We start from the raw sequence: 19,844 nt of genomic DNA on the forward strand, positions 1-19,844 counted from the left end.
CAATACAGGAAATTAATAAAAAAGTTCAATCTGATTAATCAATATTTGTGTGTTGTATCTTTATGCTTAGAGTATGGCTTTCTTAGCTTAGCAACCTGTTAACCAGTCGAGTCGGCTTTTGTTTTTTCAGCAGTGTTTTATTGATCTATTTTTCAAACGAAGAAAGGAAACTGATATGTTTGAGCTGTAAAGCCCCAGTAAGGATCTTCTCCCTAAATCTAGTATTTCAAAAACCGCAAATATCAAACAACATGACATAAAATATATATCCTTTAAATCCAAACATCTGAATACTTTAAACACATTAACAAGATGATATGTTCTCTATCAGACACAAGAAATATACAAAATGGTATAAGCAACTATATATACTGGATACTTTTTCATAAAGAAAGCAATCCCCAGAGAACTTGCTCCATTCCTTTTCCTTCCTTATGGAAGGAGATCCATGGGATATGCTGCTGAAATGGTTAAAAGGACCAAACCAAGTGGGTATGGCACAAACCCATCTCTTTAAATGTCCATCAGGACATTTAATGTCAACACTGAATTCTTGCAGTCCAGTTCACACAGTTCTCTTCATACTTCATCCGCTCTGAAGCTTGTAACAACAGCCCATCACGATCATTTTAGGCCTTCACACTCAAAATAGAGTGGGAGTGTGTGTACTTGTATATGTAATATGCTAAATTGTGTGTACTTTTAAATGGCTGCATCCCAATTTGCATACTATCTGTCCTAAATAAGCATGTCCCAAATCACATTGAAAACCGTATAAAATTAGCACTAACACTCTTAAAAATATAGGTTTCAAAAGAGTTTTTTTTATAGCGATGCTATAAAAAGAAGAGCCATTTTTGTTTCCCCAAAGAACCTTTCTGTAAACAGTTTTTAAAAGAATCATAAAGAACCTTTTGTGGAATGGAAAGGTTCCATGCATGTTAAAGGTTCTTCATAGATGCCAATAAAGAACCTTTATTTTTAAGAGTGAATGATTCCCAGACTGCATACTGGTTCTAGTGGACTTTCAAAGTGTGCATCAGCACCGTCTGGACAATAGAAACAGAGGTGTTTGTGCTGACTCACATTTGAAAGTTTCATTTGTAGAAATTTGTCAAGGTTGAAGCAGCAATAGTCATGGAAAGAAGAATTTAGCACTCCTTTAAAATAAAAGTCCCAAAAGTGATGCCTTGGCAGAACCATTTTGGGTCCCCTAAAGAACTTTTAAGTACCCATCTTAAAATAACTATTTTGTTTTCTTAGTGTGAAGAATACTTTAATAATCTAAAGAACCCTTTTCAATTATAAAGAGCCTTTAGTGGAATGAAAAGGTTCCATTGTTGTTAAATGTTCTTCATAGATGCCAATAAAGAACCTTTATTTTATTTTCAAGAGTGCCCAAGCGCAAACAAGGCATATCTAAAGCATGTGCATTGGGAAGCAGCCAACACGGTTCCATGACAAGAATTTGGTTGCAAATTGATATGAAAATGCTTATGAATTCTCATGACAGGGGGTTGGACGTAGCCTATGTTTTCTTGTGGGTATTCTGTTCTTGATGTAATAGAGATTGGTTACTTGCTTGCTTTATCAGATATAGTGTTTGAGTCTACTGAGTGAGCATGAACATGCATCGGAGCTCTTAGTACATGGCATCTTCATACATGTCTGTTCTAAGGCATAATAGGATTCCTCCTCCCAGCATGAAGATGGTGGCGCCCCAGCCCAACCCGTAGCCCCAGTTGAACTCGTGATACGTTTGCAAGACTTTGCCATCGATGAATTTGATCGGGTAGAGAACCAGAGCACACGCCTGGAGGACCACTGCAAGAGAAAAAGACAACATATCAGAATAAATGCATAAAGGGTCACACTATACTTTTCTTTCAATTGACTTTCATTCAAACGCATACAAATGCTGCAGACAGAAAACACAGGAACACGTTTTTCAGCACGTTCCAAGGTTCAAGTTTGATGAAATCTGACCTGCAATATTTTTTTTTTTTTTTTTTACATTTTTACATTGTTGCAGCACCTCTCTTCCCAGTATGACAGCAACGCTCTTGTATCTCTTTCCGAAAAAGAAGAGTGTGCTCTGATTGGTCGACTGGACCAGTGTGTTGTGATTGGTCAACCGCTTTGTCACGCCGCTTAAAATAACTACAAACTATTTAAATGAGGGATATTGTGACACATATGTAAAGAAAAGAAAACTCAATTCAAGAAGAGTTCAGAAACGGTTTGCTCTGATACAGAGAATAACTTTCTATGGAGTGAAATTGTGCTTTGTAACTAATGTCCCCGCCTTAGTGTGTATGCGGGGACATTGTTGCATCTGCATTTTCAATTCCTTGTAATAATTTAATAGAGGATTTTGGCAACTCAGCCAAAGTTCTGTTGCAGTTAGTCAAGTCTCGATGTAATAAATGCAAGTACAAGCTGCTAAATGAGCCTTTGTGAGCATCTGGTGCAAGTGACAGATAGAGTTGTGAGCCATCTGCACGTAAAAGGTAAATAGTATTTTCTACAAATATCCACCAAATGGTATTGTACAACCCGAAATGACCTTGAATTCTCATAAAAATAACTAATAATCAAATACTTTAACAGAATTAGACCATGAGGACTTCTTTCTTCTCTATTTTATGTTCTGCACGCATCAGATTTACTGTTTTTCAAATATTTATAGGCATTCAAGCGGTGTTAAAACATAATAAACAAGTTTTCTTTTTAAGAATTTCATTCTTTCAATTAGATTCTATTGATTTTCTCCATTTTGATATCAGAACAGTTTTATCACCTTGACATTTTTTACTTTATGCCACAAAATAATAATAACAATAATAATAATTCAAATAATTTTCCAGCCAGAATATGATGATCATAGAAGAGGTGTATTCAAATAACTGTTAGAAAAGACTTTAAAGTATTCTCAGATATATGAAAGCATATTTTAATTAATTAATTAATTGAATTGAATTAATGCAATTCAAGGTGCTTTGGATAAAAATGTTAAAAGTAGATGTCAGTGTTTAATTCTTGGAGTTTTGTGTAATGTCTAATCCTAAGTATGAGCAATAATGATAGTAGCACTAAAAAGTAATTAGCCAAAAAAGTTACTACCGGAGGAGATCATGTCAATCAAATACATTTAGAGGACAGAACTCAAACCAAAGCTGTTTGAGTTAGCATGTCTCCCTCTGTAAACAACAAATTAATGAGAAAATTGTGCATGCTACCATGCTGCAGGGTCTGGCAGAGTGTGTGTAGAAGACCTGCCAATGTGACACACACACACACACACGCACAGGCTCATTCCCTCAGGGTCTCCTCACACTCCTCTGCTTCTCTATGCGAGACTGAAACAGCTTCTCGGTGCTGCTGAGTAATATACCGTAAAGCTCCTATGAATTTGTTCCATATAAATATGCTAATGAAACCACAGACTATAACAAACCCAATCTCAGTAACACAGCTTTCGGATCAACAAGTAACACAGCTTCAGACACATCTGCGGCTAAACAGAACGCCCTTCCACCGAATTTCCTCCATAGGCTGAGCCAATGCTGTTGTGTTGGGCTACATTTCCAAAAAGCATTAGGCTATCAGCCAACTATGGTCACAAGTTACCAAGCATTACCAACAGCAACGTTGAATGATTCAGTTTCCCCAAAAATCATAGTTGCAATGAACATCTGTAAACACAGCAATGCAAAGTCCGTCTCTAGGGGAGTACATACATCTCATACAATGTACAGGTACTGTATGTATATGGGAATTCCTTTTTGAGTGACTGACAGCTCCAGCCATGTCACGCCTCTTTGCTCATTGTCAGTTATCCAGGAGTGACGCGCGATGACATGCTGCCGAGATGGCAACGACCAGCTCGACCCTACTTTACGCTTAAGAACTGCTCTTCAGAATCCTATGGGTGACGTCACGGACACTACGATTGTCTATGGCTTCAGCGCATGCGGCTCAAACAGCAATGCATGACTAATAATAACTATGATTGGGACTGTCATATTACAACTAGGGATGGCGAAAATTAAACATTTTCTTGACCGACCACCGAGCCTCATTAGCCGGTTGAAACCAGTTAACCGTTTAGTTTAAAATATGCTGCGCTATTTGAGATCACAGCCACGAGCCACGCCTGCAATTTCGCAACTCTGTCGCATCTCTCTATGATCTCTCTGTCGCTCTGCCTCCCGCTCTCACACACACACTGTCCGGGCGGCGCCGCATACCTTCCACTCACGTCACTTTTAAAAAAAATACTCTACAGCGCGAAACATGAGTCCCGCAAACGCGGCGCCGAGGAGCTTGTTTGTAATCGGAGGACAAATGGCTCCTTAGTTTCGAAATGGTTTGGGTACGAGGGGATCGCGTTGAAAATAAAAGGCATTTGTCTAGTGTAAGAAGCTCATTTGAAACATTGCTCATTTAAGAAAACGACAGCTCCGAAGAGACGCCGCTTTAGTTCGAGGTAGTGCTAACAATAATAAAGAAAGACAATGATCAACACCTTATGTGTTACCACTGAAATGAAGATGTAATATATTTCCAAATGTAAGCCCATCTTACGTGGAATGCACGCTTCATACTGTCGCCTGCCCTGGCTCTAACCTCGAGTGTTTTTCGCTCACTTTTTGCAAACCTTATGAACATGCAAACCCAAACGCTTTGACCTCACGCCAAATGTTTTTAGTTTATTAAGTACAAACAGGCGAGTTATGAAAAATTGAGTGTGAGGGATTTGTTCACTTCACACAAAAAGATTTTGTAATGAGATGGCTAACTGTAGTAGCGTTTAGTCCACTGTCTATAATAGCCTAATTTAGGGTGCGTTCACACTTGTAGTTCGGTTCGTTTGGTTCGTTTTGTCCGGACCAAAAAACAAAAACAAACATAATAGTCCTGGTCCGCTTAGCGTTCACACGGGCATTTTTAACAGCGAACCTAAAGTTACCGAACCAAAGGCACCGGGAGACGCTCACAACCTGATTGGTCGGCTTATATGACGTAGGAGCTCGTTTACCGAACATTCAAAACAATGCTATGTGCGGATTACACGCGCGGGCATTTTATGCGTGTACATATGGCATTATTTTTTACCTGAGAACTCATGAAGAGCTCATGAAATATTCACAACATTCAAAACAATGCTGTGTGCTGGATTAAACGCGGTCATTTTATGCGTGTAACACATGGCATTATTTTTTACCAGAGAACTCATGAAGAGCTCATGAAATGTTCAAAACAACGCTGTGTGCTGGACTAAACGCGATCATTTTATGCGTGTACATGTGGCATTATTTTTACCCGCTGAGAACTCATGAAGAGCTCATAAAATGTTCAAAACATTCAAAACAGCAGCAGGATTTCCTCCGTTGTGCAGAACAGAGACGGCCGTTCTGTCGTCTGCACCTGATAATAATGGGCAACACAGGAACTTTGAAGAGAAGAGCCAGGTATGCTTTTTGTGTTTTTTCTAGCATTTTCGAAACATGCTCGTCTGACCAAATATTGATTAGGCACTCCTCGTTGCTCTCTTCGTTTGCCCTCTAATGTTAAAGTTACTCATTTTGGATACACCGACCTTTCCGCGTCGTCAAATCAGCTGCATTATGCGTCGCATCTTGTGACATTACGTCCGGTTTTTGGTCCGTTTACATGTCTTTGGTCTGTGTTGCGTTCATATATCAATCGAACCGCACCAGAGTTCGTTTGGAAGCGGACCGAGACCCATCTTTTTAGCGGTCTCGGTCCGCTTGTTTGGTGCGCACCAGGGTTCGGATGGCAGCGTTCACATATGTTCAAATGAACCGCACTAACCGAGCAACCGCACCAGGGTTCGTTTTAATCGAACCAAACATGACAAGTGTGAACGCACTCTTAGGGCGTTTTCACACCTGAAAGTCCGCACCAAGGTCCGAACCAAAGTTTGTGTTTGGACATTTGGTTCTTTTTGGTTTGCTTTCACATTGCAGTTATCTCAGCGCACCAAAGAACTTTACATGACGCACTGGCGTCCTGTCGTCATCATCTATGTGGGCTGCATCTTAACATTGATTGGTTTGTTAGCGGACGTGCGTCTGACGTCAGTGTGTTGTCAATTCAGCGGCTAACTTTGACAAGAATGAATGAACAGACGCATCGTTGCCAATACTGTTAATATTATGGCATTACTATCTGCAGCACCAACTATACTCGAGGCAAATTCACCAAATGAACGTCCTCGTTGTGCAAACATTTTATCGGCGCCGACATGAAAGGAGAAGCTCCTAGAAGATAGGCTTTTTAGCCAAACAATGTATTTTATTTTATAGTTATGTTTAAATATTATAATGTTATTTTTAAATTTCATCTAGGCTATATTGATTATGAAAAGTGCACAGATGTGCAATATATGTCAAAGACATCGAGTCAGAAATAATTTTGACCACTTCATTAAGATTTGTTTTGCAGAAAGCTTTATTTTATATCTTAATTTTAATAAATGTTTCATCGTTTGCCTGAATTTAATAAATAAGCTTAAATAAATAATATAAAATCCCGTGACGGAGTGATCATTTGCGTTGCACATGAACTGGAGCAGTCTCATAAATAAACCGAAACTCATATAGTCGAGCACTCTGTTCACGCGAGCTGACATGAGTACACAAGCGGTTCTGGATAAAATGCTGCGCGCTCCATCACTGCTGCTCACATGTGCTGTGAGTTTAATCTGTGTTTTTTCACTAATCCTACACCAGAACTTCCTGTAAATGGTCTGAAAGTCCGAACTATATAGAAAATGCTTTCACACAAGAAACGAACCGAACCTTTGTTCTGTTTGGTCCGGACCGAGACTACCTCTTGACGTCGGACCAAATTTCGTCTGTTTGGTCCGGACCATGGTCCGAGGGAGGTTTCACACCTGTAATTTTGGTTCGTACCAAACTGAAAAGTCCGAAAATCCGGACCAAACAAGGTAGGTGTGAAAGCACCCTTAGAGATCACTTTTTTTTTTAGCCGACAACTTTGATCGGTTAACGTTGATACGGTCAACCATCGGTCAAACGGTCATCGGTTAACATCCCTAATTACAACACCATAAGATAACCATATTGTGATAAAACGGGTTTAGTTTCTGCGTTTCAGCGGGATGAAACAGAAAGAGCACATACACAACAGGAGATCTGAGGCGGCCGTTGGTGACAAGTTGTATCAGCCATTATATTAAATAATAATTTAATACAATCACATTCACCCATTTTACAATCCTACTTGCCCTTAATTTCGACAAAAAAAGCTCATTCATTTTGAACATGCTGTTTTAAGCAGCATTTGCACACCCTGTCATGCTGCTGCTATAAGCCGTTGCTGTAGGTGCATATTGCAGTGTTAAGGCTAATGATTAATCGATTCATTGATCTTCATTTTAAACGACTATTAATCATGGGGATTTGTGTAAATTGACATCCCTAGGACTATCATTTAAATGTTAGTAGTAGTAAATGACACTTAATATAAAGTACACTGTAAAAAATGTGTGGTGGTTTTTGTTGGTTTAACTTAAAAAAGTAAGTAACCTGGTTGCCTTAAAATTTTGAGTTTATTGAAATTAAAAATTTGAGTTGATACAATGAAGGAAATTAGTTTAATAAATAGAAACTCAAAATATTTTTGTATCTGAACCACATAAAAAAATGTGATAAATCATGAAGATAGCACAATTTGGCATGTTTCACTGCGTCATCAGAAATAACACACACATAATTACCCAATATGCTTACAAAATCTTTTAAAAATCTTTTAATAAAGGTTGTCGAATCTCAAAAAATTTTCATTGTATTAACTCAAAATTTTAATTTCAATTAACTAAAAATTTTAAGGCAACCAGGTAACTTTCTTTCTAAATATTTTTTTACAGTGTAGGGGTGACCCCTAATAGTCGAAGATTCGATGCATCGATATGCAGGACCGGATTCGACCACTGATCTCATGGTCGAATCGCCCCTTTAAGGCCACTGAGCTTCGCACCTGAGCTTCGCACTCGCCGCACCTTTAAAATCAGAACACATTTACACACCTACAGCGGCATTTCATGCCTGTCCGCAGCGATTAAATGTATATTTCCCTTAAATCGTGAATGTACATTGATTTCACCCTGTGCTACAAGATACACCCATCCTGCAGCTCTTCTGTCAGAAGTCGATTCAAAATTGAGCTTGCGTGTATAATGTTCACGTCGGTCTGCCTGGTGTGAGATACCTGAGACACTGCGCTGAGCTTCAGTCCAGTGTGCGACCCCCTTTAGGCACAATCGGCTTAAGAACGTGCATATAAACGCACTCAAAGTGTTCTTTTCCTCTCTAGGCAGGTATTTTTTTAGGTTTATTTATCAAAATGTTCTTTTATATATTTGTGTGATGTTCTGTGTTTCGATCGCGGCTTTTAAATGTTATGAGAGAATGGTTACGAATGTGTAGTGTACCCTAGTTTTGACCACTTTATTAAAAGTGGTGGCTGTGTGTCGTGTGTAAAGTAAAATAAAAATAGTCTTAGCCTCCTGCTGACTAGTGTCCTGCCCTTCCCAACCCGTTTATACCGTTTATTTTTTTACGGTCTATGGTTTACACACACATAGATGATCGGTCGACCATAGAGAGATTTGAAAATTCTGATTCGAATGTGTAAATCCTTAGTCGGGGACACCCCTAATATAAAGTGATGCTGCATCCCAATTCACATACTATCCATCCTACATAGTATTCGAAAATAGAATCAATATGTCCCAAATCGTAGAATGTTGAAAAGAGTATTTCCAAAGATACACGGACTGTCTACTATTTCCAGTCAGAATTCAAAGTGCAGATCAACGCGCTAACGGCTGATACTGCCCACAACCCATTGCGGGTTGGACGAGGATTTGATTAGAACTACAAACGTGGATAAAGTGTGTTAAAAAACTACAAACATGATGGATGTGCGAGTCCGACGGTTAAGTAGAGAGATAAAGGGGTTTGAGTGACCAATTTTCAGTATTTAACCTGACGAAAAATGATTTATTCAGAGTTATCCACATTATACAGAGGTTGGTCGTATAATTAGAATATCATCAAAAAGTTTATTTATTTCACTAATTCCTTTTGAAAAGTAAAACTTGTATATTACATTAATTCATTACACACACAGTTCTGTAGGCTACACAATCATAGGGAAGACTGCTGACTTTGACAGTTGTCCAAAAGACGACCATTGACACCTTGCACAAGGAGGGCAAGACACAAAAGGTCGTTGAAAAAGAGGCTGACTTTTCACAGAGAGTGTCCAAGCCCATTAATAGAGAGGGGAAGGGGAGGAAAAGCTGTGGTAGAAAAATGTGTACAAGCAATAGGGATAATCGCACCCTAAGGAGGAATGTGAAACAAAACCCATTCAAAAATGTGGGGGAGATTCACAAAGAGTGGACTGCGGCTGGTGTCAGTACTTCAAGAACCACTACGCACAGACGTATACAAGACATGGATTTCAGCTGTCGCATTCCTTTTGTCAAGCCACTCTTAAACAACAGACAGCATCAGACACGTGTCGTCTGGTTTACAGACAAAAACGAGTGCTGCTGAGTGGTCCAAAGTTATGTTCTCTGATGAAAGTAAATTTTCCATTTCCTTTGGAAATGATGTTCCCAGAGTCTGGAGGAAGAGAGGAGATGCACACAATCCACATTGCTTCAGGTCCAGTGTAAAGTTTCCACAGTCGGTGGTGGTTTGGGGAGCCATGTCATCTGCTGGTGTTGGTCCACTGTGTTTTCTGAGGTCCAAGGTCAACACAGCCGTATTCCAGGAAGTTTTAGAGCACTTCATGCTTCCTGCTGCTGACCAACTTTATGGAGATGCAGATGTCATTTTCCAACAGGACTTGGCACCTGCACACAGTACCAAAGCAACCAGTATCTGGTTTAAGGATCATGGTATCCCTGTTGGCCAGCAAACTCACCTGACCTTAACCCCATAGAAAATCTATGGTGTCTGAAGAGGAAGATGCGATATGCCAGACCCAACAATGCAGAAGAGCTGAAGGCCACTATCAGAGCAACCTAGGCTCTCATAACACTTGAGCAGTGCCACAGACTGATCGACTCCATGCCACGCCGCATTGCTGCACTAATTCAGGCAAAAGGAGCCCCAACTAAGCATTGAGTGCTCATACGTTTCATGTTCATACTTTCAGTTGGCCAAGATTTCTAAAAATCCTTTCTTTGTATTGGTCTTAAGTAATATTCAAATTTTCTGAGATACTGAATTTGGGGTTTTCCTAAGTTGAGAGTTATAATCTTCAAAATTAAAAGATATAAACATTTGAAATATATCAGTCTGTGTGTAATGAATTAATATAATATACAAGTTTCACTTTTTGAATGGAATTAGTGAAATAAATCAACTTTTTGATGATATTGTAATTATATGACCAGCTCCTGTATTTCATCTGTGAACTTTTGTAATGACACATTTGGCTATTAACTTTTAAATGCATTATTATTTAAACTGCAAACACATGAGGAGAGTCTCTGCATTAAAGACCCACAAATGGCAGATCAACGTGCTACTACATTTCTCTCCGATAAGGTAGGAAATTAAACTGAATGTGGAGGATTTTTACTCTGACAATTGAGTTTAAATGGTGACGGGATGCCACAACTAAGCAACAGAGTCTGTTAAAGATGACGAAGTAGTACGCCCAAAGCTTGCATACTCTTCGGCTATGCACTCAAAAGCATGTCGTTTTTCCTTTACAAAAAGAGTACATACTTTTAGGTCATAGTACATGTAGACGAATTGGAACTTATGTTATTATTTCAGCACTTGCACAACATCAATAATGGCAGTTTTAAACTATTGAAACAATGTGGGAAAACAGTGACTAGCCTAGGTAATTAAATTCTATACAAAAGGGTCGTACAATGGTGATTAAGCAGTGAGTTACGTTGTTGAACAGGAAATGCATCCCAGTGCAATGACTTGAAAGCACCACAGAAACTCAGTGAATCAGACTGCAATTGGATCACTTATAGACTCATTTCTGAATATTAAGATAGGATAGGAGATAGTAAAAAACATTACATAAAAATAAAAAAAAAATTACATTACAAAATGTTTACATTTTTTACATTTACAAAGAATGTAAAAATAAATGACATTCTTTGAAAGGGCTGTGTGGACATTCCAACATTCCAAGCCAAACAAACTCAAACAATCCTATTCCCAAGGTATTGGTCTCAGACTCCACACCCACAGATCATTTGTGGATTGTCTGATACATAATGCACACACAAGTCCAAGTTCCAATACGACTGTGATATTTCCAGGAAGCAGGATGCACAGGTTTTTAATAAGGCAGCATAACTAAGAATTAAGAACTAGTTGATGGATTTACCAACATCTGTAAGGTTCATGTTTTGTTAGAGAGATAGTAGAACATAAAGGAGATTGTAATTAATGCACACATTGAACAACTGTCACATCGTGTTAAATCTTAAAAAGCAGTTAAGGGAAAGTAATATAATTTCTAGGTTGGGAAGATGAATTACAAATAAAATTTGTAAGATTGAAAAGACTCATTAGTGTCTAAAGAACGTGAACCCAAATCAAATATGGTACTTAGATTAATATTTAAATCACATTGGCATAACCTGGTCATAACAAGGGTGAAATTAAAAAAAAACACCTGTTGAGAAAATTACGTTTCAATTCATTCATTGACGCCAGTTATCTAAATGGATATCATTCCCACCCGCTGATGCAGTTCCACAGGAAAAGGAACAGAGAGATCAGTATCATGCTTTTGACAATATTTACCTCACATTTTATTACAGAACAGGATATTAAAGCCCAACTTCACTTCCCCTAGTAAATGCATGGAATGTCAAAACCGTTTTGGGACACATTCCTCAAAGCGTGATGCTGTTCCTCTAGAAATATACATGCTTTCATTTACATCCTGTTTTCCCAAAAAGGGAAGGGATAAGGTTTGTGAGTCAAATGTTCTGACTAAAAATGTTATGGCATATGTTCCATTCAATAACATTACCTTGTGACTTCACATTGCCGTCTTAAGGGAGATTACACAATGGATGGAGAGGAAATTTTCGGAGTGTTAACTCAGGTCCATTAAACTGTTAGTTCACCCAAAAATGAAAATTAGCCCATGATTTTCTCCCCCTTAAGCTATCCTAGGTGTATATGACATTCTTCTTCCAGACAAATACAATCAGAGTTATATTAATAAATGTCCTGGCTCTTCCAAGCTTTATAATGGCAGTGAATGGCTGTTTCTGTTTTAAAGTTCACGGCTCTCGGGGGTTATAAAGGCCTTCTGAAGCAAAGCGATGCATTTGTGTGAGAAAAATATCCATATTTAAAACTTAAAAAGTTTGTTTAATTTTACGTGGCATTGATTCAACAAGGAGCTGAAAGCATTCTTTAGAAATGCTGGCCCAAATTGATAGGATCACATCTTGCAGTTGATGGAGATTTGTGGGATGCACATCCAGGGCACAAAGCTCCCGTTCCACCACATCCCAAAGATGCTCTATTGGGTTGAGATCTGGTGACTGTGGGGGCCATTTTAGTACATGGTCAGAAACAATGCTCAGGTAGGACGTGACACCCAATTGGCACTAAAGGGGCCTAAAGTATTCCAAGAAAACATCCCCCACACCATTACACCACCACCAGCAGCCTGCACAGTGGTAACAAGGCATGATGGATCCATATTCTCATTCTGTTTACGCCAAATTCTGTATTCTGACTCTACCATCTGAATGTCTCAACAGAAATCGAGACTCATCAGACCAGGCAACATTTTTCCAGTCTTCAACTGTCCAATTTTGGTGAGCTTGTGCAAATTGTAGCCTCTTTTTCCTATTTGTAGTGGAGATGAGTGGTACCCGGTGGGGTCTTCTGCTGTTGTAACCTCAAGGTTGTGCGTGTTGTGGCTTCACAAATGCTTTGCTGCATACCTTGGTTGTAACGAGTGGTTATTTCAGTCAAAGTTGCTCTTCTATCAGCTTGAATCAGTCGGCCCATTCTCTACCTCTAACATCAACAAGGCATTTCCGCCCACAGGACTAACGCATACTGGATGATTTTTCCCTTTTCACACAATTCTTTGTAAACCCTAGAAATGGTTGTGTGTGAAATTCCCAGTAACTGAGCAGATTGTGAAATACTCAGACCGGCCCGTCTGGCACCAACAACCATGCCACGCTCAAAATTGCTTAAATCACCTTTCTTTCCCATTGTGACATTCAGTTTGGAGTTCAGGAGATTGTCTTGACCAGGACCACACCCCTAATGCACTGAAGCAACTGCCATGTGATTGGTTGATTAGATAATTGCATTAATGAGAAAAAGGTGTTCCTAAAAATCCTTTAGGTGAGTGTAGTTAATTTATGTAAAAAAAATGGAACCACATTGCCTTACATACATAGTAACTATGTATGTACCCAATCCATACAGTATGTGCTCATTATAGTCTTATTTATGGAGACAAACACTGGTGGAAAGTTGGTTTGTGCATAATTTTGTGTGTATTTTAGATACTGTAGAGCATATTTACCATTGTGTGTAAAAGAAAGTAATTTAGGCCTGTACAGTAGTACGTTAATGAGTGTGTGGGTGGAGTGAATAAAGTAAAGGAGACAAAGAGCTTAATTTAGCCATTAAAAGAAAAGATTGCTGAATTAGGTAAATCAAAACACTGTTTGTCTAGATGTAAAAAGTGTAACGCATGTCTTCATCAAGTAATGTGGAGTATTTCTGAGTACAGCTGTGTACATCTCCCTGGCTGTTCCATGTTCATGCGACATACATCTGCATCTTGGCAAAGTCTTCCAAGTTTGCAAGTTAGAAGTCAAGTTGACAATCACTGCACTCATCCAAAAAAGAAGTTGGAAATTCTGAGTTTCCAAGTAAAATAGAAATCAGCATATCTACTAGTACTATTCACCAAAAATACACTGGTTTTCATCATACCAAACAAATTCATCTGTGTGTCTGTGAGCGTGTACATTTCCAAGATTGATAAAAAAATTAAGCTTCCTTTCTTTTATTGCACAGAAAACAATCTCAGACCGATGGGTACAGAATCAACACACACACACGCGCGCGCACACACACACACGCGCACGCGCACACACACACACACACACACACACACACACACACACACACACACACACACACACACACACCTTAAATGACCCTTCCTGCTTGGCTCCATAAGCAGACTTTTAGCCACATAAGGCCAGAAAGCTATTACAGCCGGTGAAGAAAATGCAGCCATAACAACATCTGCAGTCACAACACATCAACCGAATGTTTAATCTTTTCACTTTATTTATACTTCAATTTGAGTAAAATGTGATAATTATATTTAATTACACTATATCACATATATTAATTATATAAAAAGGATAAACACAGACACGTTTTTTTAGGTCTTTCCATATTTACACAGCACTGACTGACGCAGACCAATGGCAACAGTCACCAGACTGCAGTCACTTCTTAGACATTCCTAGACCGACAAATGGCAATTCAACATTTCTTTTCCATTCAAATTGCGGAAGAGAGAGCCGACACTGATCCGACCAAACCAGATGAAGTGTCTGTTGCTATCTGTCATTGAAGTGTGAATTGGTCTTTTGATACACAAAACCATTTAGATGCGGGATTACATGTTTTCCATACAAGCATCACTGTTCATCCTGTCAGAGCATGAGCACTGGCCACAAGACCAGTGGTTTTCAAATCCTGGTCTTAGGGACCCATAGCTCTGCACATTTTACGTGCTTTTCAGTTAGAAAAGGCTTTTCTGAGAGCTTGTAGGATAGAGTCCTCTTCTGCATTAAAATCTAAAATAAGACAGTCTAGTAAATGTGCCTGGCTACGTCATAAATGTTTTTTTGCCCACACAATCATGGCACAAAAATTGGGGGAAAATAGTTCTAATGCAATACAGTGACTGAAAACGGTCTGTGTTCTTCCAGTGGTTTACTTTATGGACAGTTAAGCATGTGATTAACAAAAAGAAAACCACAATCCAGCACTCCAGTCAATGTTATTTATATAGCACTTATATAACACACAAAAAATTATATATTTTAAAGAAAATGGGTAATCAAATAGTTGATGAGCCCCATGGACTTCCATATTATGGGGGAAAATAAAATTATACTATGGAAGTCAATGGGGCCGATCAAATTACATTCTTCAAAATATTATCTTTTGTGTTCAGCAGAAGAAAAAAAAAAATGAATACAGGTTTGGAACAAGTTAAGGATGAGAAATTATGATTTTTGGGTATTCTTTAAGAGACTGAATCTGCCGGTATGGCAATTTGATAAATTGTTTACTCCGGCTGTCCTGTGATTTTCCATGTCTCTCTCTCACACTCCCCATCTTCTAACTTGTTGGACCCGTAGACTAGTGCAGTGGTTTTCAGTTCTGGTCACGGGGACCCACCTTTTGCACATTTTGTCTCCCTTAAAAAATAAAGGTTATTTATTGGCATTGACGGTTCCATTAAGAAATGTAAACATCCATGAATCCTTTATGGCTTCTTTATGGGGGGGGAAAGGGTTCTTTTAGATTTGTATGTTCTTCACACTTAGAGCTGTTCACAGAAAAGTTCTTTGAAGAGCCAAAAAATGATTCTCCTATGGCATTGTTGCAAAAACCCACTTTGGGAACTTTTAATTTTTAAGAGTATACTCTGTTGTCATCTGTCTGAAATAAGTCATTCATCTTTCCATCGATTCCCCTCGGTTTTCCTAGACAGCTGACAGCGTTACGTACACCAATGAGGAGAACTGTCTTACATAAGAGGAAATATGTCTTACATAATGTCAAAAGACTGTCGCCAAGTAGAAAGCAGACTTTTTTCTCAGTGGTTTCAAACACATGTGTGTGTAAACAGTGAGTGTGGTGCCCTGAGAACAGCTGTATTCCTGGTCCTAAATTAACACTTGCCAAGAGCCAAATGGGAGTAAATAAAACGACAAGTACATAAAATGCTATTTGCCAGTTGGTGGATAACATTTTCAGAAGCATGCTTTGAAACTGTACTTTCTCAAGCTTCAAGCAAACCTTGTAGTTACACTACTAAACTAAAGCCATTTAAAGGGTGAACATATTTTAAAAGAAAACTATCCGATTATATTAATTATTATTAGAGCAGCATTTAGCAAGCACAGAAAAAACAGGTTAGTTCGGTTTGGACCATTGTAATAAAGTGTTACCCATACTATTAGTTAAATTGTTTAGTTAACTTTTTTTTTTTTTTATGGTAATACTTTATTTCAATTGTCACTTTAGACAATCTACAAACTATTAGAACATGTTTTTTTTTTTTTTGTGGTGTTGGGGCAAACATTTTATTTTGTACTCTGTTAGCACTCTAGTGAATATTACAGGGTTCTGACCTCAGATCAGATTGCTCCTGTCCTCTGCCCCAGTACCGTCACAACATTGTTATGACAAAAATTAAAAGAGGTTCTGGAACAGCATGATTCCTCACATGCATTCCTGAAGTGCAAATTCAGATCGATCCACACACACACACACACACACACACACACACACACACACACACACACACACACACACACACACACACACACACACACACACACACACACACACACACACACATATAATAGCAGCAACTGAGGGTTTCATGGGAGCTAGCGCTCTCATTTAGAGCATATTTTATTTGATGTAGAGTCGGCTGTTTCTGAAGGTAATTTTCTGGCATTAGAAGTCAAAGCCACTGGAGACGTTGCTCAAGGCACATCAGAAGAAGCTTTTAAAATCCTTAACCTCTGTATTCTCTCTCTATCTTTTCCCTGCACTCTCATATAAGGATAATCCTCACACTGCCAGAATCCACCCAGAGCTAACAGAGACTAAGGCCGACTCCTGAATGAGAAAGTCAATGCTGGGAAAAGAGAGGAGGGGAGAGGGTGGTTTCTGGTGAGGGAACACATTTCTTCATGCGTTCAGTAATTGGTTGGTGGGAAAAACAGAACGAGGAAGGAATTTCTCTCACATCCTCCCTTTCTTTAATTCTCAGATCTACCCTTTTAATTGCTAAAATGCATGCTTAAATGAATAATTCGCCAAACAAATTAACATTTTTGACTCTGATGTCATTCCAAATGTTCTTCCATGAAACATACACGGAATTCCAAGGATATATTTTGCAGAATGTTCATGCTGTCGTTTTCCAGACAGTGAAATTGGATAGTGATTTATACTGTCATGGGTCATAAGGTCTATACTCAAACACAACATGCATACATTTATTTTATTTTTTTAAGTAAAACCCGACCCTAGAATTAGATCTAACTGTGACCTGACAGCATTTCTTTTCTCAGCTCAACTGGATGCAAATGTAAAAGGCCATGACCTGCATGCCTGTGGCGTGTGGTGACAAAATCGACATCAAATAAGCAGGTGTAGATTTAAATGTCATTTTAAAATGCAAATGTACATTTATTAATTTAGCAGATGCTTTTATCCAAAGTGTCTAACAAATGAGGAAAACAACAAATGATTCATCTAAAGGAGGCTATAACACGAGAAGTTTTAGCTATACAAAGTTTCAAACAAGCTAATATATAAGAAATAGTGAAAGCATAGAAGAAGTTTTATGTTAGCAGAATGCAGTTAAATGTGAGAGATGAGTTTTCAGCGGTTTCTTAATTGTTATGAAGGATTTGTCTGTCTTTATAAGGTTAGGAAGATCTTTTCACCAGCAAAGAACAGCAAAAGAAAAAGTTGTGGAATGTGATTCTGGGCACCATGAGACTATAAATAAAATAAATATACTCTGATCCTACTTTTTAACATTTACTTCAGCTACAGTACGTTTTTTAACCTATGTTGCCAGTTAATGTATGAGAACATGTTTTAGTGGATTTTAAAAAAATAGTTTTGTGTGAGGAAAAACAAAAATATACAATATTTTTTTTGTAACTGTATTCAGATTAGGCAAGGCAAGGCAAGTTTATTTGTATAGCACATTTCATACCCAATGGCAATTCAAAGTGCTTTACATAGAAATTAATTAAAACAGTGGTAACAAATGCATGAGAAAAAAAAAGAGTACCATATGGACGAATAGAAATTTAAAAGAAGCATAGTTAAAAACAGTTGTAAAGACAATAATAAGAATAAAAAATAAAAATAAAAAGGTCAGATCCCTGATATAAAAATAAACATTCTTCAGTTTACAGCCTACATACATGTACCATCCTTATTAGAGCACCTCTCATTCATTTCTTTCTCAAACACGTTCATAACATCCATTTTAATCACTATTCCCTGATTTTTACTCAGTGACCTTCTTGTTAAACCCATTCTCACTCATCATACCCTCCACAGATTTACACATACTCAAACCTTTTTGTCAAACTTACTATTTCCATCAAACCCAGTTTTCACTCATCATATTTAACTCAAAAGAACATATAAAATAAACAATAACCAAAGATAAGAACAAAGGTAAACTAAAAAGATTAGTCTACTGCAATCAGTTTATAGCAACAGTTGTTGTTTTTTTGCTTGGCCAAGCATTTCAAAGTAGATAAATTGCTCATTTAAAAGTATCATTTCATTTTTTACATAATTTTATTGTCTATATAAAAAAAATAGTATATTGAAAACAATCTCATATTATTTATGCAGATGTAATTGCCTTGTTAATGCATTCATGTCACCTGTAAGATGATGCACAGATCTAATATGGTTAGGGAAAAAAGTCCCTGGAATTCAATCTAAAAGAACAAATATCAGCCCTTAAAGGGACAGTTAATTTCTGTCACTGCCCTGTTTGCGATAAATCACAGAAAATAACTTTTATTTAATTTTTAAGTAAAATTTTCAGTAAATTGACATTTTTATTTATAATTAAACACTATGGTGTAAAAATTGTGGCTTTATATATGGTCAGACACCTACATGTGTCATTACCAAAATGTTGTTAATGATGAAGTTCTTTGCACAGGCTACTTAAGACAATATTGGCTATGATTTGATGACAAATGCTAGATTAAGACACTCTTCTCCGCTCCTCAAATATACACAAAATTAGCATATTATATATATATTATATTATTATATATATATATATATATATATATATATATATATATATATATATATATATATATATATATATATATATATATATATATATATATATATATATATATATATATATAATGACAAAAAAAGGTTTCTGCCCAACAGTGATTTTCTATACAAATAATATAATTAATGTTTATGCATCACACTTGTGCATTTACCTAACTGTTTTTTTATCTACAACATTTTTCTAATATTTTTTCTTATAACAATTCAGAAATTAAATAAATATAAATAAGTATTATAATAAATTATCATTGTAAATGTTTTATTCAAAGGGTTACTTCAGTGATTTAGCATTATGCTTTGTATTTAAACTGGGTCAGTAATTATTTTTGAATTTGGTGCCTTCTAGACTGAGAGAAGAAAGAAAATGTATTTTTGTCTCATGGGGATAAAAGACAACAACTCCCAGAATGCTTCGCTGCCCTACGAGGCCACTCCCAGAGCCTCCACTGCTGGATTACTGGATCACTTCACTTTCCCACCGCGCTCATTTTCATAAAATCAGTTCAGTAAGAGAACATACACTACTATTAAAAACTGAACGTGTCTGTTCAATATAATGTGTGTGATCCGATTGAGGGTCACAGCACAAACGCAGCAGGAGTCAGATTACGATCACAAGAGCTGAGGTAATCGCGA

The 19,844-nt window shown here is 37.6% G+C and overlaps 1 protein-coding gene across 1 annotated transcript in view; it reads right to left on the reverse strand.

Moving 5' to 3' along the window:
• Positions 1-959: 959 nt before the first annotated feature.
• The window catches only part of LOC137070512 (transmembrane protein 47-like), a 40,012-nt gene continuing 21,127 nt past the window's right edge, over positions 960-19,844 (reverse strand). The window contains exon 3 of the mRNA XM_067437726.1: positions 960-1,824. Coding sequence (XP_067293827.1) covers positions 1,643-1,824 — 182 coding nt within the window. The 3' untranslated portion in view covers positions 960-1,642. The remainder of the gene's footprint in view (positions 1,825-19,844) is intronic.

This window comes from Pseudorasbora parva, chromosome 3, assembly GCF_024679245.1.
Source record: "Pseudorasbora parva isolate DD20220531a chromosome 3, ASM2467924v1, whole genome shotgun sequence".
Lineage (NCBI taxonomy): Eukaryota > Metazoa > Chordata > Actinopteri > Cypriniformes > Gobionidae > Pseudorasbora > Pseudorasbora parva.